The 13,655-nt window shown below is 47.3% G+C and overlaps 1 protein-coding gene across 2 annotated transcripts in view; it reads left to right on the top strand.

The window, feature by feature from the left end:
• Positions 1-5,766, top strand: part of CCDC13 (coiled-coil domain containing 13) — a 40,319-nt gene extending 34,553 nt beyond the window's left edge. Inside the window, exons 14-15 of one of the 2 annotated variants that reach the window (XM_068405113.1) lie at positions 865-1,019; positions 5,695-5,766. In XM_068405113.1, coding sequence (XP_068261214.1) covers positions 865-1,019; positions 5,695-5,702 — 163 coding nt within the window. In that variant the 3' untranslated portion in view covers positions 5,703-5,766. Of the gene's footprint in view, positions 1-864; positions 1,622-5,694 lie in introns of those variants that run through there. The other variant, XM_068405112.1, reaches the window with a different exon arrangement.
• The last annotated feature ends 7,889 nt before the right edge of the window (positions 5,767-13,655 follow it).

Genomic DNA, 13,655 nt, shown 5'->3' with positions numbered 1-13,655 from the left:
AGCTAGATCTTTAAGACAGTGATATAATTTTATTATAGTTGTAATATATTTTTAGTTATGCCAGCTAGAAGGGAAATAAGACTAATCAAGTCTCTTGATTCGGGGAGTAATCAGCTATTACCTGTGGGGTCAAGAAAGAAATGATTTTATTCTGCACTACACGATACAGTGAGTCAAGTCAGGTTTCTCTCTGGCTTTAAACTCCTTTAAATCATTTGGTGTCAGGCGCTGCCCCACATGAGATGCACCACTGACTGCATCTGTGGGCTCACAGCAAATTTTTGTAGTTAATTTTCTAAGTTGCTGTGCGAGGTGAATAGCGAGGCACTTTGCTCTTCCCTTCTGTACTGCAGAGTGAACCATCACTTTCTTTTTCCACTCACTGTCCAATGGCCAAGTTTATTAAAAGCAACATCAAGTTTCTCTTCTTCCTTGCAGATAACTGACGCAAACCAGCTAAATGCTAGACAGTGTTTTTATAAACTATTTTCCTTCCAAATTTTCCCAGTGTGTTTAAAAAAAGGCATTTTATTTTTCCTCTAACAAAAGATCTCTCCTCATAATCTGCAGCTTGCCTGCCCATCTGAGTGGCAAATTCACACGAGTAGCCAGTGTTAAGGGATCTAGGCAGCCTCCATTAATGAACCCATTATTTCCAACTCTACTCATTAGTTAATTCTATTTTGCAAATTTGGAGGATGTATTCTGGAACAATTGCACTGGGATTTCTGCCTTTGGATGCATGGGAAATTCTCCTTTTCCCTCTGTTGGGAGCTATGCAGCATGAAGCAGGATTCAGTATCCAGACTGACTGATCCTTAATAGTCATGACAGATAAACTGAACTACCTTTTTTGCACATCAGGGTGGAGGACAGCAGCGATAAAGTCTTGGAAGCTGAGAAGAGGCTTCAAGAAGAGCGGTGGCGATGTGTCATTTTGGAACAGCAGCTTGAAAAACTCCAAATGGATACAGGGAGGAACACAAGTGCCCAGAAACCTCCCCTGAGAAGCAAAACGGGTGAGGTGGAGCACTTATCTACAACTATGTCCCCTGTCCCACCTCTGTGGTTAATAGGCAGCAACAACATTTGGACTCTTATCTATCAAACCTACATAAGTGCTTGACCTTACACATGGCGATTTGGACCTACTCAGACCAGTGAACCAATACAGAAGGCGAAACCCTGGCCCCACTTAATTCAAGAGGATTTTGCCACAGATTTAAGTGGGACCAGAACTTTTGCAATATGTTGTTTTCAGGGGATGACAGTCTACAGAAAAAACTTGACACTGCTCTGTGTCACCACCATGCCCACTGCCGTGTTCTCTTTGCACTGCTGCCTGAGAGATTCATCTGAAGGTTAAGAGCAGAATTAAAGGACGCATCCCAATTTAAGGCCTGTCAGTGTCTATGAAAAACTATTGCTGGTGATGAAGTAATTAGATCTGGTGTAATTTATTATCCCATGAACATGATAATCTCCTGCTATAAATATGAAAGCCTCACTTGCATAGTTAAAGGAGAAGAATTCATGGTGGATGTTAAATTTTTATTTCCCTGATCAGATCCTTTTATTGCTTAAGGACTCTGATTCTGTAAAGTGTCTAAACCAATAAAATGGCACATATTCTTAAGGAAACTTTTCCACTGGTTTCCCTTTTTATATGTATTTTCATGAAGTAAAAAGACTTTAAATGCCAGGATATGAACAGTAGGAACAGGAATTTCAATTTGGCAAATACTAGGATGCCATCAGGCTGAGTTATGGTGATTATAGAGGTCACAGGCCTCATTGAAGATCTTGTACAAGCTCTTGGCCTGCCCCAAGCTGAAATGCATGATCTTAGGCCTTAGGGGAACTGCCCTGCAGCTCAGCAGATGCATGGCATGGCTTTGCATCACGACTCCATCCAGCACTACAGTGTGTACTAATGCTACCTCATCACCTTAGAGCTGACCTGTATAAGCAGTCACCTCCTTTTCCACCTGCACTGGTGTCTTGTTTCTCCTTAGGCATGGGTCAGACTGAGGTAAGAAACGCTACTGTAACTGCATTGCATTTCTTTGCATCTCCCATCATAGTGCTCTTGGTCATATGCCTGTTTGACAATAAGTTCTCTCTGGAGCAGGACCATGATGCAAGAAATCGCATGTTGTTGTTCACTATGATCTCAATTCATACAGGAGAGCTAGGGTGTCCAGTGTAACATCTACACGGTGTTCAGGACCTCAAGGGAAGCACTGCCAGTCACCCATCCAGCGTACAGAGAGAATTAGGTATACAGGAACAAGATTCAGAGGAGACTTTATCCTAAATGGGGACTGAATGATTGCTTCAAACCTACTCCTCTCTGTAAAATATGGATCCGTTCCTTAAAGCACAATTGTTGTGTCCTTAGAAAGGGCTCCAGCCAACACTGACTCATTCTCATGTGTTTTTCTGTGAGCACTTACTTTTAGAGCTGTCTTACCTGTATTAACCAAGAGCCTGACAGCAGAAAAAGTAGTTCAGAAAGATTTAGAACCTAACAGAAACCTAGTGCTTAGAAACAAAGTGTTGCAGCCTTTGGCCTTTAGGATACAGGACATTCATCTTGATCAGAAAGCAGTGCTAGGCCTCACAGAAGTGGTATCGTGGGATGCCCTTTGTGATTCCCAAGAGACTTTGGAGGTAAGAGGCTTTGGAGCCCTCATATGGTTCTGCAGATGCCCAGAGGAAGAAATCAGGGTGTGTGTAGGGACAGGTAGTAGCCAGGTGAGAGTGGTGGGAATGCAGCTCTCAATGGTACACTTTTTACTGACTCCGTGCCTTAAATAGTATGGGAGCATTTTGGTGCTGTCTTCTAGAGGAGAATTTAGCTGAATTTTCAGCGCTCAGACTTTTATATAACGTGGTAGTGTGAAGTGTCAATGTGTTGTTCTGTTACCATGCATGTGCTCCACTTGGATTTCCCTTGCAACCTCTAAGAGATACAGTGATAAACTCTCCAGGTCCTGAGCCATTTTGATCAAGTTGTTGTGCTGTAGTAATGGTTTGGGAACTTACCTCTGGGAGACTGGCATTTCATAGCTGGAGGAAGCAGATTGTTCTCACCAGTGTGACAGGTTCCTTCTTACTAAATATTTAATTCATTAGCCTTGTCTGCTTAAGGACTCAAAGCAAATGTAGAAAAGGATTGGCAGTAAGACCGATAAGAAGAAATCCTCTCTTAAGTCTGTAAGATGAGTAGGTAACAAACTATTTCGCCACCCTTCTTTGAAGACAGCTCAGCCCCTTGTGATGTGCCCGAACTCCCTGGAGTTCGTACAAGAAACGAGTCTACAAGTCTGTAATACACCTCTTCAGCAGAGCATGTAGGTTATCTAAATGCTTTCATGCCAGATAGTTGAGGAAATAAGAAGGAATGAAAAGCTTGAATATAGAGACTAGAGAACCCACTAATTAACATAATATTTCTTTTCTTTCTGAAAGTGCAAAATTGGAGAGAGCTGATCTAATTGCTAATCTAATGTTTCTAGTCTCTTCAATCCAAGGGAAGTAGATAATGATGCTGAGTAGCTAGAAACAACTCAGTTGTCTTTTAAAATTATTCATGCTTTTTGTTTTTTTCTGTCTTATCCAAATTTCTAATTAGCAAAAAATAATCCCAGAGGAGAATAGGTAAGTAACAGCAGGTTTTCCTCAGTCCTGTAAAACACAACCTCAAGATCAAAAGCATTTCTTGGTTATACAACATAGCCTTTTCTTCTCATATGTTTTTGTCAGAGTCCAATACTCTCTGACCGGGTTCTTTTAGATATTCCACATGAGGAGGATTTAGTGTTTTAATATCAAATTTACTTATTTGAAGCTATTTGATGTTATGTGGGATTTTAATTTGGAAAAGTGATACAGCAGTGTAATGAAATCACGACAGAAGCACAATGTAGCAATTGCAATATACAGTTGAATCACAACACAAATATGACTCCCATTACCAGCCTAGATGTTCACTGACACGATGCTGGGTGTCCCCAGTTGCTGGAAAGGAATACATGGGTTGAAACCAGGTCAAACCTGTTTTCTTCAAAGTTCATTTAGATGGTTGGTTGATTTTTATACTCTATGTTGGGCTGAACCACGTATACGCTTCCCTCACGTTGGTCTGGCTGGCTCAAGGTAGGTGGTACTTTCTCTTGGCCATTTTAGAGAAGGACATTTACATTTACTCAACTGATTCAGCCCTTTATCTACAGCAAAGACCACGCTCCAGTCCCCTTGGTGGTGGGAGAAGTTCAGCATCCTCTACGATAGCTGTGGTTACTTCCTACATTCCTTCCTGAGCTTCTTGAGCGCATCATCCTTGCCTGTCTTCTCTGAGCCTTCTTCCATTGTAGGGATCCACTGGTTGGTCACAGTTTTTTGCTTTTCCAATCCCAGTAGTAAATTTGAATTATATTTTCTCTATAACCCTACAAAAAGTTTTTGTGGCCCTTTGAAATGACAGGAGCAATGCTGCGTGTTTTGGGTAGGCCTTTATTTAGGAGAGCGTTCCTGATTTAGGACCCTAGTTTGAAGAACATGTTTAAGTGCTTTATTGCATTTAACCTATGTTGTGTTTATGCTGAGGATCAAAGTGCTTTACAAAAGCTGGTTTGGTGCATGCCACACACAAACATTATCACAGGCATTCAGAAAGCAACAGTTGCCATAATCTTAAGTGAAACACAATGACAAGATAAACACCAAAATAATCCTTTTCAACTGTTTCTATCACCTATTGTTTTGGCCACTTAAACATTTTGGATTATTTTTTTCTTCCCTAAATAGGTAGGCACACATATTACTGCATTTAGCCCAGAAATGCAAACTCATCATGTTTTAATTTTGCTGAAAGGAGATTAAAATAAAAGCCTGTGCGATATAGTTACAGCATCTTCATGGGTATATGTAGAACTGAACAGATTCCTTAGGATTTATTCACTATTTCCTGAGATTTACTCAGTATACTACCAAGCAAAAATGGTTGCTTATTTTACTAAAACTCCATTTTGTGATTAAATCTGCAGGCCATTCTGTGAGTCACTCAAAACTCACCTTGAATGAGAGTGATAGGAAGGAGCTATCTGTGTCCCAGCTTTCCAGGTTGCCCCTAGAATTGCAGACAGAGGAGCTGAGCACTAGGTACAATTTCCCTTCCTCCTCACTGTGTTACAAGAAAAAAATCATTGCTGTCCTCTTAGCAGTGATATTAGGTGCACCAGGTCATCAGAAGACAAAACCTAGCAAACTGTAGAAATCACAGATCCTCTGGCTTGAGCTTGTCTATGTCATTCTTACACAAATTTCCTAATAATTACACAGATACCCAGAAGTGTTAAGCTAATGCAAACATTAAGCAACACAAAAGACATGCAAGGAACACACTTTTTTTTTTCTTTTTCTTTCCTTATGCACTGATTACAAGCTTATTAGTGCAAAATAAAATTCTAATCTTTAACAAAACAGATCTGAAAAGTATCTTGGTCATCTAATATTCTTTTCTACCTCAAAGAGAGAATGAACAAGTGTTAAGTCTGCTCTTTCTCATGCTTCTCAAAATTAGCAGAGAGCACATGTTTCAGTGGTTTCTTCCCTAGAGCTGAAGCACTGTTCTAATTTGCTTTGAAGCTCCACAGCTCACATGAAAGTTTTCCTTTTGTTTCCTCATAGGCTTGTGATCCAGCTGCATGAGAACGAAGCTCTCAAGGCTGCTTTGGAGACTACTGTGAGAAAGAAAGAGGAAGACTTTAAACTGTATCAAGACACAACGGACCAAGTGAAGGATATCTTTCTACAGGCCATTCAGCAGCGGAAATAAGAGAAGAGTTAAGCGAGATATTGAGAGTCCTTTGGACTGCAAAGCAAGGAGAGAGCCCAGGCATCATGCCCAGGAATTGAAATGCAGCAGCAGTGTAGTTTTGCAGCCTCAGTTCATGTCATTTCTTTAGCATTTGCAGAAGGGGATGAGAAATGGAGATGAAATACAGAAAGAGTGAAGGTTTTGCATGTCAGCAAATCCTGTTGTAAGAGTTCGCAAGCAGCTGGCTCTCAGGCTGCACATGCCTTAGATTGGTGCAGTTTAGGAGGCTGCAATTCTGCAGTACAATTTTAGGCAACACCTCCCTAGTTTCAACAGAATTTTCCTCGAGAGGGCTAGATATTCAGTGTGCTGCTGCCTTTATCAGCTCATAAAGGAATTTACTGTACGGAAGTTATGCCAGCTCCCTCCCAAAGTCGTGCCAAGAACAAACTGAGCTCCATTTTTATCAGCACACTGATACCTGTCTGTCTCAGGCTTTCTGTAGTACTTAAGTGCTGATGGAGTGGATTAGCCTGGCCTATGAATATCTGCAAGTGAACTTTTGGGGGGCTTCACTCCCCATTCCAACCTGTTTCTTTGCTTGAACATATTGGCAGCAGAGTTTTCTGAAACTCAGTGAAGTTTCCACTGCAAAGGTAGACTGTGCAGATGACCCTGCAATCAGTCAGACCTACCTTAAATTCAGCTCATTCCATACCAAATGTGCCATCCAGGTTATGAATTCCCTATTTCTAGGTCTCTGCGTTCATCCATCAGGCAGGTCATGTTCTCACTAGGAAGAAATGCTAACAGAGTGCAGGCAGGTCCTTGCTGCAGTAGCAGAGAGACTTTTGGAGATGCTGGAACCCCCTTGCATCTGTCCCCTTGGTGAGAACAGCAAGCGCAAGCTAATAAGGCATTGCCATGCAGCCTGCCAGCAGCGAGCTAGCCTTGGGGATTACAAGCAAATGGAGAGCCAGTCATTTTTGTATAATGCTGCTTTGTTTCTCAGTTGAAAGTCTTGAAAGCTCTTCTTTTTCTGCTTTGCTTTGCCAGCCTCTTGGACAAGCAAACTGGGGCTCCCTTCCCCAGCACGGGGATTGTGTCCTGACTCCACTTGTGCTGAGACAAGGCAGAGCGAAAAAGAGAGCAGAGCAGGAGTTACTGCAGGTGCAGTGAGGGTGGTGTCGTCCCTGTCTTTTTCCTGCTTAGGTGCAGAGATGTGTCTCTTCAAACAGTTCATGGAGTCCCTGATGGAGGAGGTCACGGAGCTCAGCACCTGGGAGTTAACTCTCCCTGTACTTAAAAGCCCTGCTCTGCTCCCCCAGCGCTGGCCTACAGCTCAGCAAAGCCATCAGGTGTCCGTCTCGCAAAGAGCAGGACCAAGGCAGTGAAGATCATACCATTCACCCAAAGTTCTTTCTGGGGTGGCTGTGAATCAACCCATGAAGCACAGATAAGAAACTGGGAGTGCTGTATGTTACAGAACACATATGGCTCACTAGCACGTGGTGCAAACTTCTTCTGAAGTGGTACAACACTCATGTCTTTAAACATATGCTTGTTTGGGGTTGCACAGAAGCATTTTTTCTGTTTTTTTTTCTGCACAAACACAGAGCACCACCAGATGCCTTGACAAAGAAGGAACTAAGACACTATAAAATAGTTTATTTAGAGTTCGTACCTGTAAGTAACTGTTTCTCATGGAAATGTGGAATCTGTCTCCCATCACAGAGCAGTTCGGGGGGGTCTGAACACAGGCCAAATTGTCCAGATCTTGTCAGTTTTCACCTTAGTTTTGAAATAAATTCCTTTTGCACTTCCACAGAGTGACATGTCTTTGATTTCTCCCCGTGCTGACTCTCGTAGCAACTTCTTCCTGGTTTTCAAGGTATGAGACCAATTTTCTTGCAGTATGTGTTGTTACTGAATATAAGAAACCCCATCAGATCTTAGAAGCAGCAGCCGTAGTTCAGCTGGCTGCAGCAGCCCCGTGTCCCCCGACCCATCACTCAGACAATAAAAACAGTGAAAATATTTTTCTCACTGCTGGCAAAAACCCCATACCACTGGTCCTCAGCCACAGAATTTCTCCAGCACGCTTCATGTGCTGTTTGAGCTGTAATATTGCAGCCCAGAAACCCAACCGTATCCTGGGCTGCATCCCCAGCAGCGTGGCCAGCAGGGTGAGGGAGGGGATTCTGCCCCTCTGCTCCACTCTTGTGAGACCCCCCCTGCAGTGCTGCGTCCAGCTCTGGGGCCCCCAACAGAAGAAGGACACGGAGCTGTTGGAGCGAGTCCAGAGGAGGCCACAAAGATGCTCAGAGGGCTGGAGCCCCTCTGCTATGGAGACAGGCTGAGAGAGTTGGGGCTGTTCAGCCTGGAGAAGAGAAGGCTCCGGGGAGACCTTCTAGCACCTTCCAGTACCTGAAGGGGCTACAGGAAAGCTGGAGAGGGGCTTTTTACAAGGGCATGGAGTGATAGGACAAGAGGGAATGGTTTTAAATTGAAAGAGGGGAGATTTAGCTTAGATATTAGGAAGAAATTCTTTGCTGTGAGGGTAGTGAGACACTGGCCCAGGTTGCCCAGAGAAGCTGTGGCTGCCCCCTCCCTGGCAGTGTTCAAGGCCAGGTTGGATGGGGCTTGGAGCAACCTGGTCTGGTGGACGGTGTCCCTGCCAGTGGCAGGGGGGTTGGAACTAGATGATCTTTAAGGTCCCTTTCAACCCAAACCAGTCTGTGATTCTATGATTCTACGATATTTATTTTAGGAATGCAGCTGGGCTTGATCTGAAACCTCCACAACCCCCTGCTTTCCTTGGTAGTTTGTCCTCATGGAGAATGACCAGCCCGTTAAAACCCTGTGCTTCGATTCTCATTTGAATTTCTCTGGCTTCACTTTGCAGCCAGTCATGGTTCACTAGATAAAAGCGATGCGAGTACCCAGCATTTCCTCCCGGGACAGCCTTCATTCGGTGTAAAGTCATGTCACAGGCTGCTTTTTGATAAGCTCTGAGTTTTTTCAGTCTCTCGTTGTAGCTAATGGTGGTGACAAGCTTGTGGTGACAACGCTTGGCACCGCTGGCGCAGGCTGGTGGATAGAGTTAAGCTGCGAAGAACAGCGTAAGGTTAATTTTGCTGCAAGTATTCGAGGCTAAGGACACTCCTTGGTAGGATTTGACCAGCTTTTAGCCAATGTGTGCTAAGAATATGAGTCCTCCAAACAGTTGGGCTGAGCCAAAGGTTGTCTCCTGCCCTGGAGCTGGGCAGAGCACTTCCACAAAGCAGCCAGAGAGTGCCTGACGGATGCATCCGATTGTAAAAGTACAACTGAACTGTTGGGAATAAAATCACAGAATCACAGAATCAATCAGGTTGGAAGAGCCCTCTGGGATCATCGAGTCCAACCGTTGCCCTTACACCACCCTGTCAACTAGACCAGGGCACTAAGTGCCATGTCCAGGCTTTTCTTAAACACCTCCAGAGATGGTGACTCCACCACCTCCCTGGGCAGCCCCTTCCAATGGCTGATGACCCTTGCTGAGAAGAAATGCTTCCTAATGTCCAACCTGAACCTCCCCTGGCGAAGCTTGAGGCTGTGTCCTCTTGTCCTAGCGCTGGTTGCCTGGGAGAAGAGGCCGACTCCCACTTCACTACAACCTCCCTTCAGGTAGTTGTAGACTGCAACAAGGTCACCTCTGAGCCTCCTCTTCTCCAGGCTAAACACCCCCAGCTCCCTCAGCCATTCCTCATAGGTCAGACCCTCCAGACCCTTCACCAGCTTGGTCGCCCTCCTCTGGACTCGCTCCCAACACCTCAGCATCTTTCTTTGACCTTCAAAATGACCTTTGATGAATTGTCATCGTTTTCCTTTTGGCCCGTTGCAAGGTGAAGAACAGGCATCGCAGGAGGGCAGCTTTCCAAACTGACCAGAACATGAATTAAGTTGCATTAACGCAGTTAAATATAGCCCGGATCGACACAGGCGAGCTCTCCCCGCCCCAGGCTCCGCTCGGCCAAGTGGCAGAGGATCAGCCAGCAGGTCAAAGCCGATCCCACTGTAACACCTCCAATTTAGCGCCGTAGATTGGGGCTGCGGGTGGCTTGTGCCCTCCCTGAGGCTCCAAAGCAGGACGGAGGTGCGAGGAGGAGACAGATTTCCATCCTTCCCATGGGTGGAGTGGGGAGGAAGCTGGTGGCAAAGGGGAACCAAGCTGGGAACCGCTTTGCCGACCCCTCCGGCAGCCGCAGCCCAGCAGCTGCTGTTGCCCTGCAAGGCGCAGGGCCCTCACCCCGTGCCTGACAAGAGGAGTGAGGTTCAGCTTTAAATGGAAAAACACTCCAGCAGAGCCCCCGTGCTCTAAATTAAGCCACGACTGAGCCAAGAGGGGTATTGGGTTTCTCCCCTCATCCTCTCCCCTCTGAGCCCAGCTCCGAGCCGGCTGCTCCCATGGGACGGGGTGGCCTCGCTCAACAAATGCCACCTCAATCCCCACACGTCTCCGCTTACAGCTCCGAAACCCGTCTGCAGGCAGGGGGTGAAGTCCTGGGCTTCAGAGCAGTGTGTTTGTCAGCGAGAAGAGTTATCTGTGGGGCACAGCGTGACAGCAAGAGGAGGTGGAGTCATCCCACCATGTCATTGACCTAACTGGGACATTTTCTGGGGAACGGGAGGGGATCGTGGGGAGAGGAGCTGAAGGCTGGGGGCTTTGACCTAATGCTGGCTTGTCCCCGTCAGGTGGTGGGAGCCTTCTTCAGCGTCCTTCCCCAGGGCAGAAGGAGGTCCTGGGACCTTTGATGGTGGTGGTGTGTGCAATGGGGGACAGGCAGAGCCGTTCTGCGGGTGCTGAGAGGGATCCTAGGGGTGATCTTGGTGGATCATAGATTCATAGAATAATGGAATCGTTTTGGTTGGAAAGGACCTTCAAGATCATCAAGTCCAACAGTTAACCCAGCACTGCCAAGCCCACCACTAACCCATGTCCCTCAGCACCACATCTACATGGCTTTTAAATACCTCCAGGGATGGGGACTCCACCACTGCCCTGGGCAGCCTGTTCCAATGCTTGACAAGCCTTTTGGTGATGAAATTGTTCCTGATCTCCAATCTAAACCTCCCCTGGCACAACTTGAGGCCGTTTCCTCTCGTCCTATCACTTGTTACCTGGGCGAAGAGACCGACCCCCACCTCGCTACACCCTCCTTTCAGGTAGTTGTAGACAGTGATAAGGTCTCCCCTCAGCCTCCTTTTCTCCAGACTAAACACCCCCAGGTCCCTCAGCTGCTCCTCATCACACTTGTGCTCCAGACCCTTCACCAGCTTCGTTGCCCTTCTCTGGACTCACTCCAGCACCTCAAGGTCTTTCTTGCAGTGAGGGGCCCAAAACTGAACACAGGATTCGAGGTGCAGCCTCCCCAGTACCAAGTACAGGGGGGACAATCCCTGCCCTAGTCCTGCTGGCCACACTAGTGCTGATACAAAATGATCTGGTTCTGATCTATGGATGGATGGGTGGATGGATGGATGGATGAGGCACACATGCCCCTTTCCTGAGCCATCCTGCTAGCAGGGAGGTGCCTGGTGGGGTTGGCATGTTCCCAGCGACACGTTTGCATGGGGAACCTGATGGGGCAACTTCAGGCAGTATAAAACAACCCATATGGGTTATTATAACCCTCTCTCCTTCCCCATCAACCCACAAAGAGCTGCTCCAGCAGCAGGGAGACAGGGGCATGAGGCAGGAGCAAGCAACCAAGAGGAGGCTCCCTTGGTGTCCCCATCAAACTTCTCCAATTCACGCCATGTCTGGCTGGGACGGAGTTTACAGCCTTTCGCTGAACCCCACCAGCTTCTCACTCACTTTCTCGGACACTAAAGAGGGGCTTGGCCTCAGCTCGTGCGCCACAACTTCCAGCCACCCGCCAGATGTTTGAGAAAACTATCATTAAAATCACCTCGAAGCCATAAACAGCCTTCATCATAAAGCAGCAGCACTGGGGCAATAAAACACAGAGGCGTCTCCTGTGCCAAGGAAGGGCGCGCTGGTCACATCAAAAATAAATCTTCTTATATTAGAAATCAAGAGAGTTTTTTTTTTTATTTTATTAATATCTATAAATTAAAGCTAAATGATTTTTATCACCACAGTTCCCAGAGCCTCATAAAACCCGCCGCCCAGCCCTCCGCCTATGTTGCACTTTCAATCCAGCAAGATCACAAATTACTCAGGATAAAAATTAAAGAAAATTAAAATCTATCATCGTCCCAAAACTCTGCGGATGCCAGTGCCCAGGGAGAGCAGCACGATGGGGCCGTGACCCTCCTGCCCTCTGGGACACGCTCCCTGGAGCCCCCCTGGCACCCCTCACATCCCCTAAAAGCCTTCAGCCCCGTGGGCCCTGTGTGCCTCCAACGCAGCAGATGCTTAGAGAGAAGGATTTTGGGGCTGGGTTTGGTTTCTGCGTGGAGCAGGATGGGAGGTGATTGGGTTTGGGAGCCAGGGAGGGTGACAGGGAACTGTCAGTCCCCCAGTGCCCCTTTGCTCCTTGCCTTCCTATACTGTCCCACCACCGCAGCAAGCCGATGTCTGTCTGTACCCGCTGGTGGGGGGACGGACACGACTGTCCCTCCCGGTGGACATGGAGCTGTTGGAGTGAGTCCAGAGGAGGCCATGAAGATGCTCAGAGGGCTGGAGCACCTCTGCTCTGGAGACAGGCTGAGAGAGTTGGGGCTGTTCAGCCTGGAGAAGAGAAGGCTCCAGGGAGACCTAGCACCTTCCAGTACCTGAAGGGGCTACAGGAAAGCTGGAGAGGGGCTTTTGACAAGGGCATGGAGAGAGAGGACGAGGGAGAACGGTTTTAAAACGAAAGAGGGGAGATTGAGATGAGATATGAGGAAGAAATGCTTTCCTGTGAGGGTGGTGAGACCCTGGCCCAGGTTGCCCAGAGAAGCTGTGGCTGCCCCCTCCCTGGCAGTGTTCAAGGTCAGGTTGGATGGGGCTTGGAGCAACCTGGTCTAGTGGAAGGTGTCCCTGCCTGTGGCAGGGGGTTGGAACAGGATCGTCTTTAAGGTCCCTTCCAACCCAAACCAGTCTGTGATTCTGTGATTCTATGCTGAGGCTCCGTGATGTATGGCCATGGCTGGCCACAAACCCCTGCCCTCCACAGGAGCATGACAATTGTGTCGCTGTGCTTATCTGCACTGATCTATTAATTACTTCGCCTCTAAGCACCCAGTCAATTATGCCAAGGTCTGAAGACCCAAAGTCCCTGGGCAGGGATGGAGCTGCCGCAGCAGGACGAAGGCTGGGGCTCCAGGGGGGCATCCGAGGGGCAGGCAGCCAAATCCTGCCTCGGCTGCTGCAAATTAAAGCGATTCGTTAGGTGCTGAAAGTGTTGGCCATACAGCCATGGCCAAGGCTCTCCGTGGAGAGCACCTCTGCGTGCACACCGAGTTAAAAACGCTGCTAAAAAGCCTTTTTGTTCGTGGCCAGTGCAACGGCAAAGCTGGGCTGACCCGAGGGCTGCCCCTCCTAAGCCCAGAACGTGACTCGTCTCACCCCAAAGCAGACAACCCACGGAGGTATTTATAAAATCCAGAGTTGTCTGCCTTGTTTCTCTCCCCTGACCCTCCAGGCAGCCCAGGAGATGCTTGGGGACGCCGGCCCCAGCGTGAGCTCTCCCCAGATCTCACAGGGGTTTGGTAGAAAGAGCTTGGTGCCGGACATGGAGATGGGCCTGACGCTGTGTTGACTTGTTCTTGGCTGACTTGTGTTTGCACACCCCATCATAACGGACACCCCAACCCAGCCCAGCCCCTTCCCATCCCCTGG

This window comes from Nyctibius grandis, chromosome 7 (assembly GCF_013368605.1).
Source record: "Nyctibius grandis isolate bNycGra1 chromosome 7, bNycGra1.pri, whole genome shotgun sequence".
Classification (NCBI taxonomy): Eukaryota; Metazoa; Chordata; class Aves; order Nyctibiiformes; family Nyctibiidae; genus Nyctibius; species Nyctibius grandis.
This window is presented reverse-complemented; position numbering and strand designations above follow the sequence as displayed.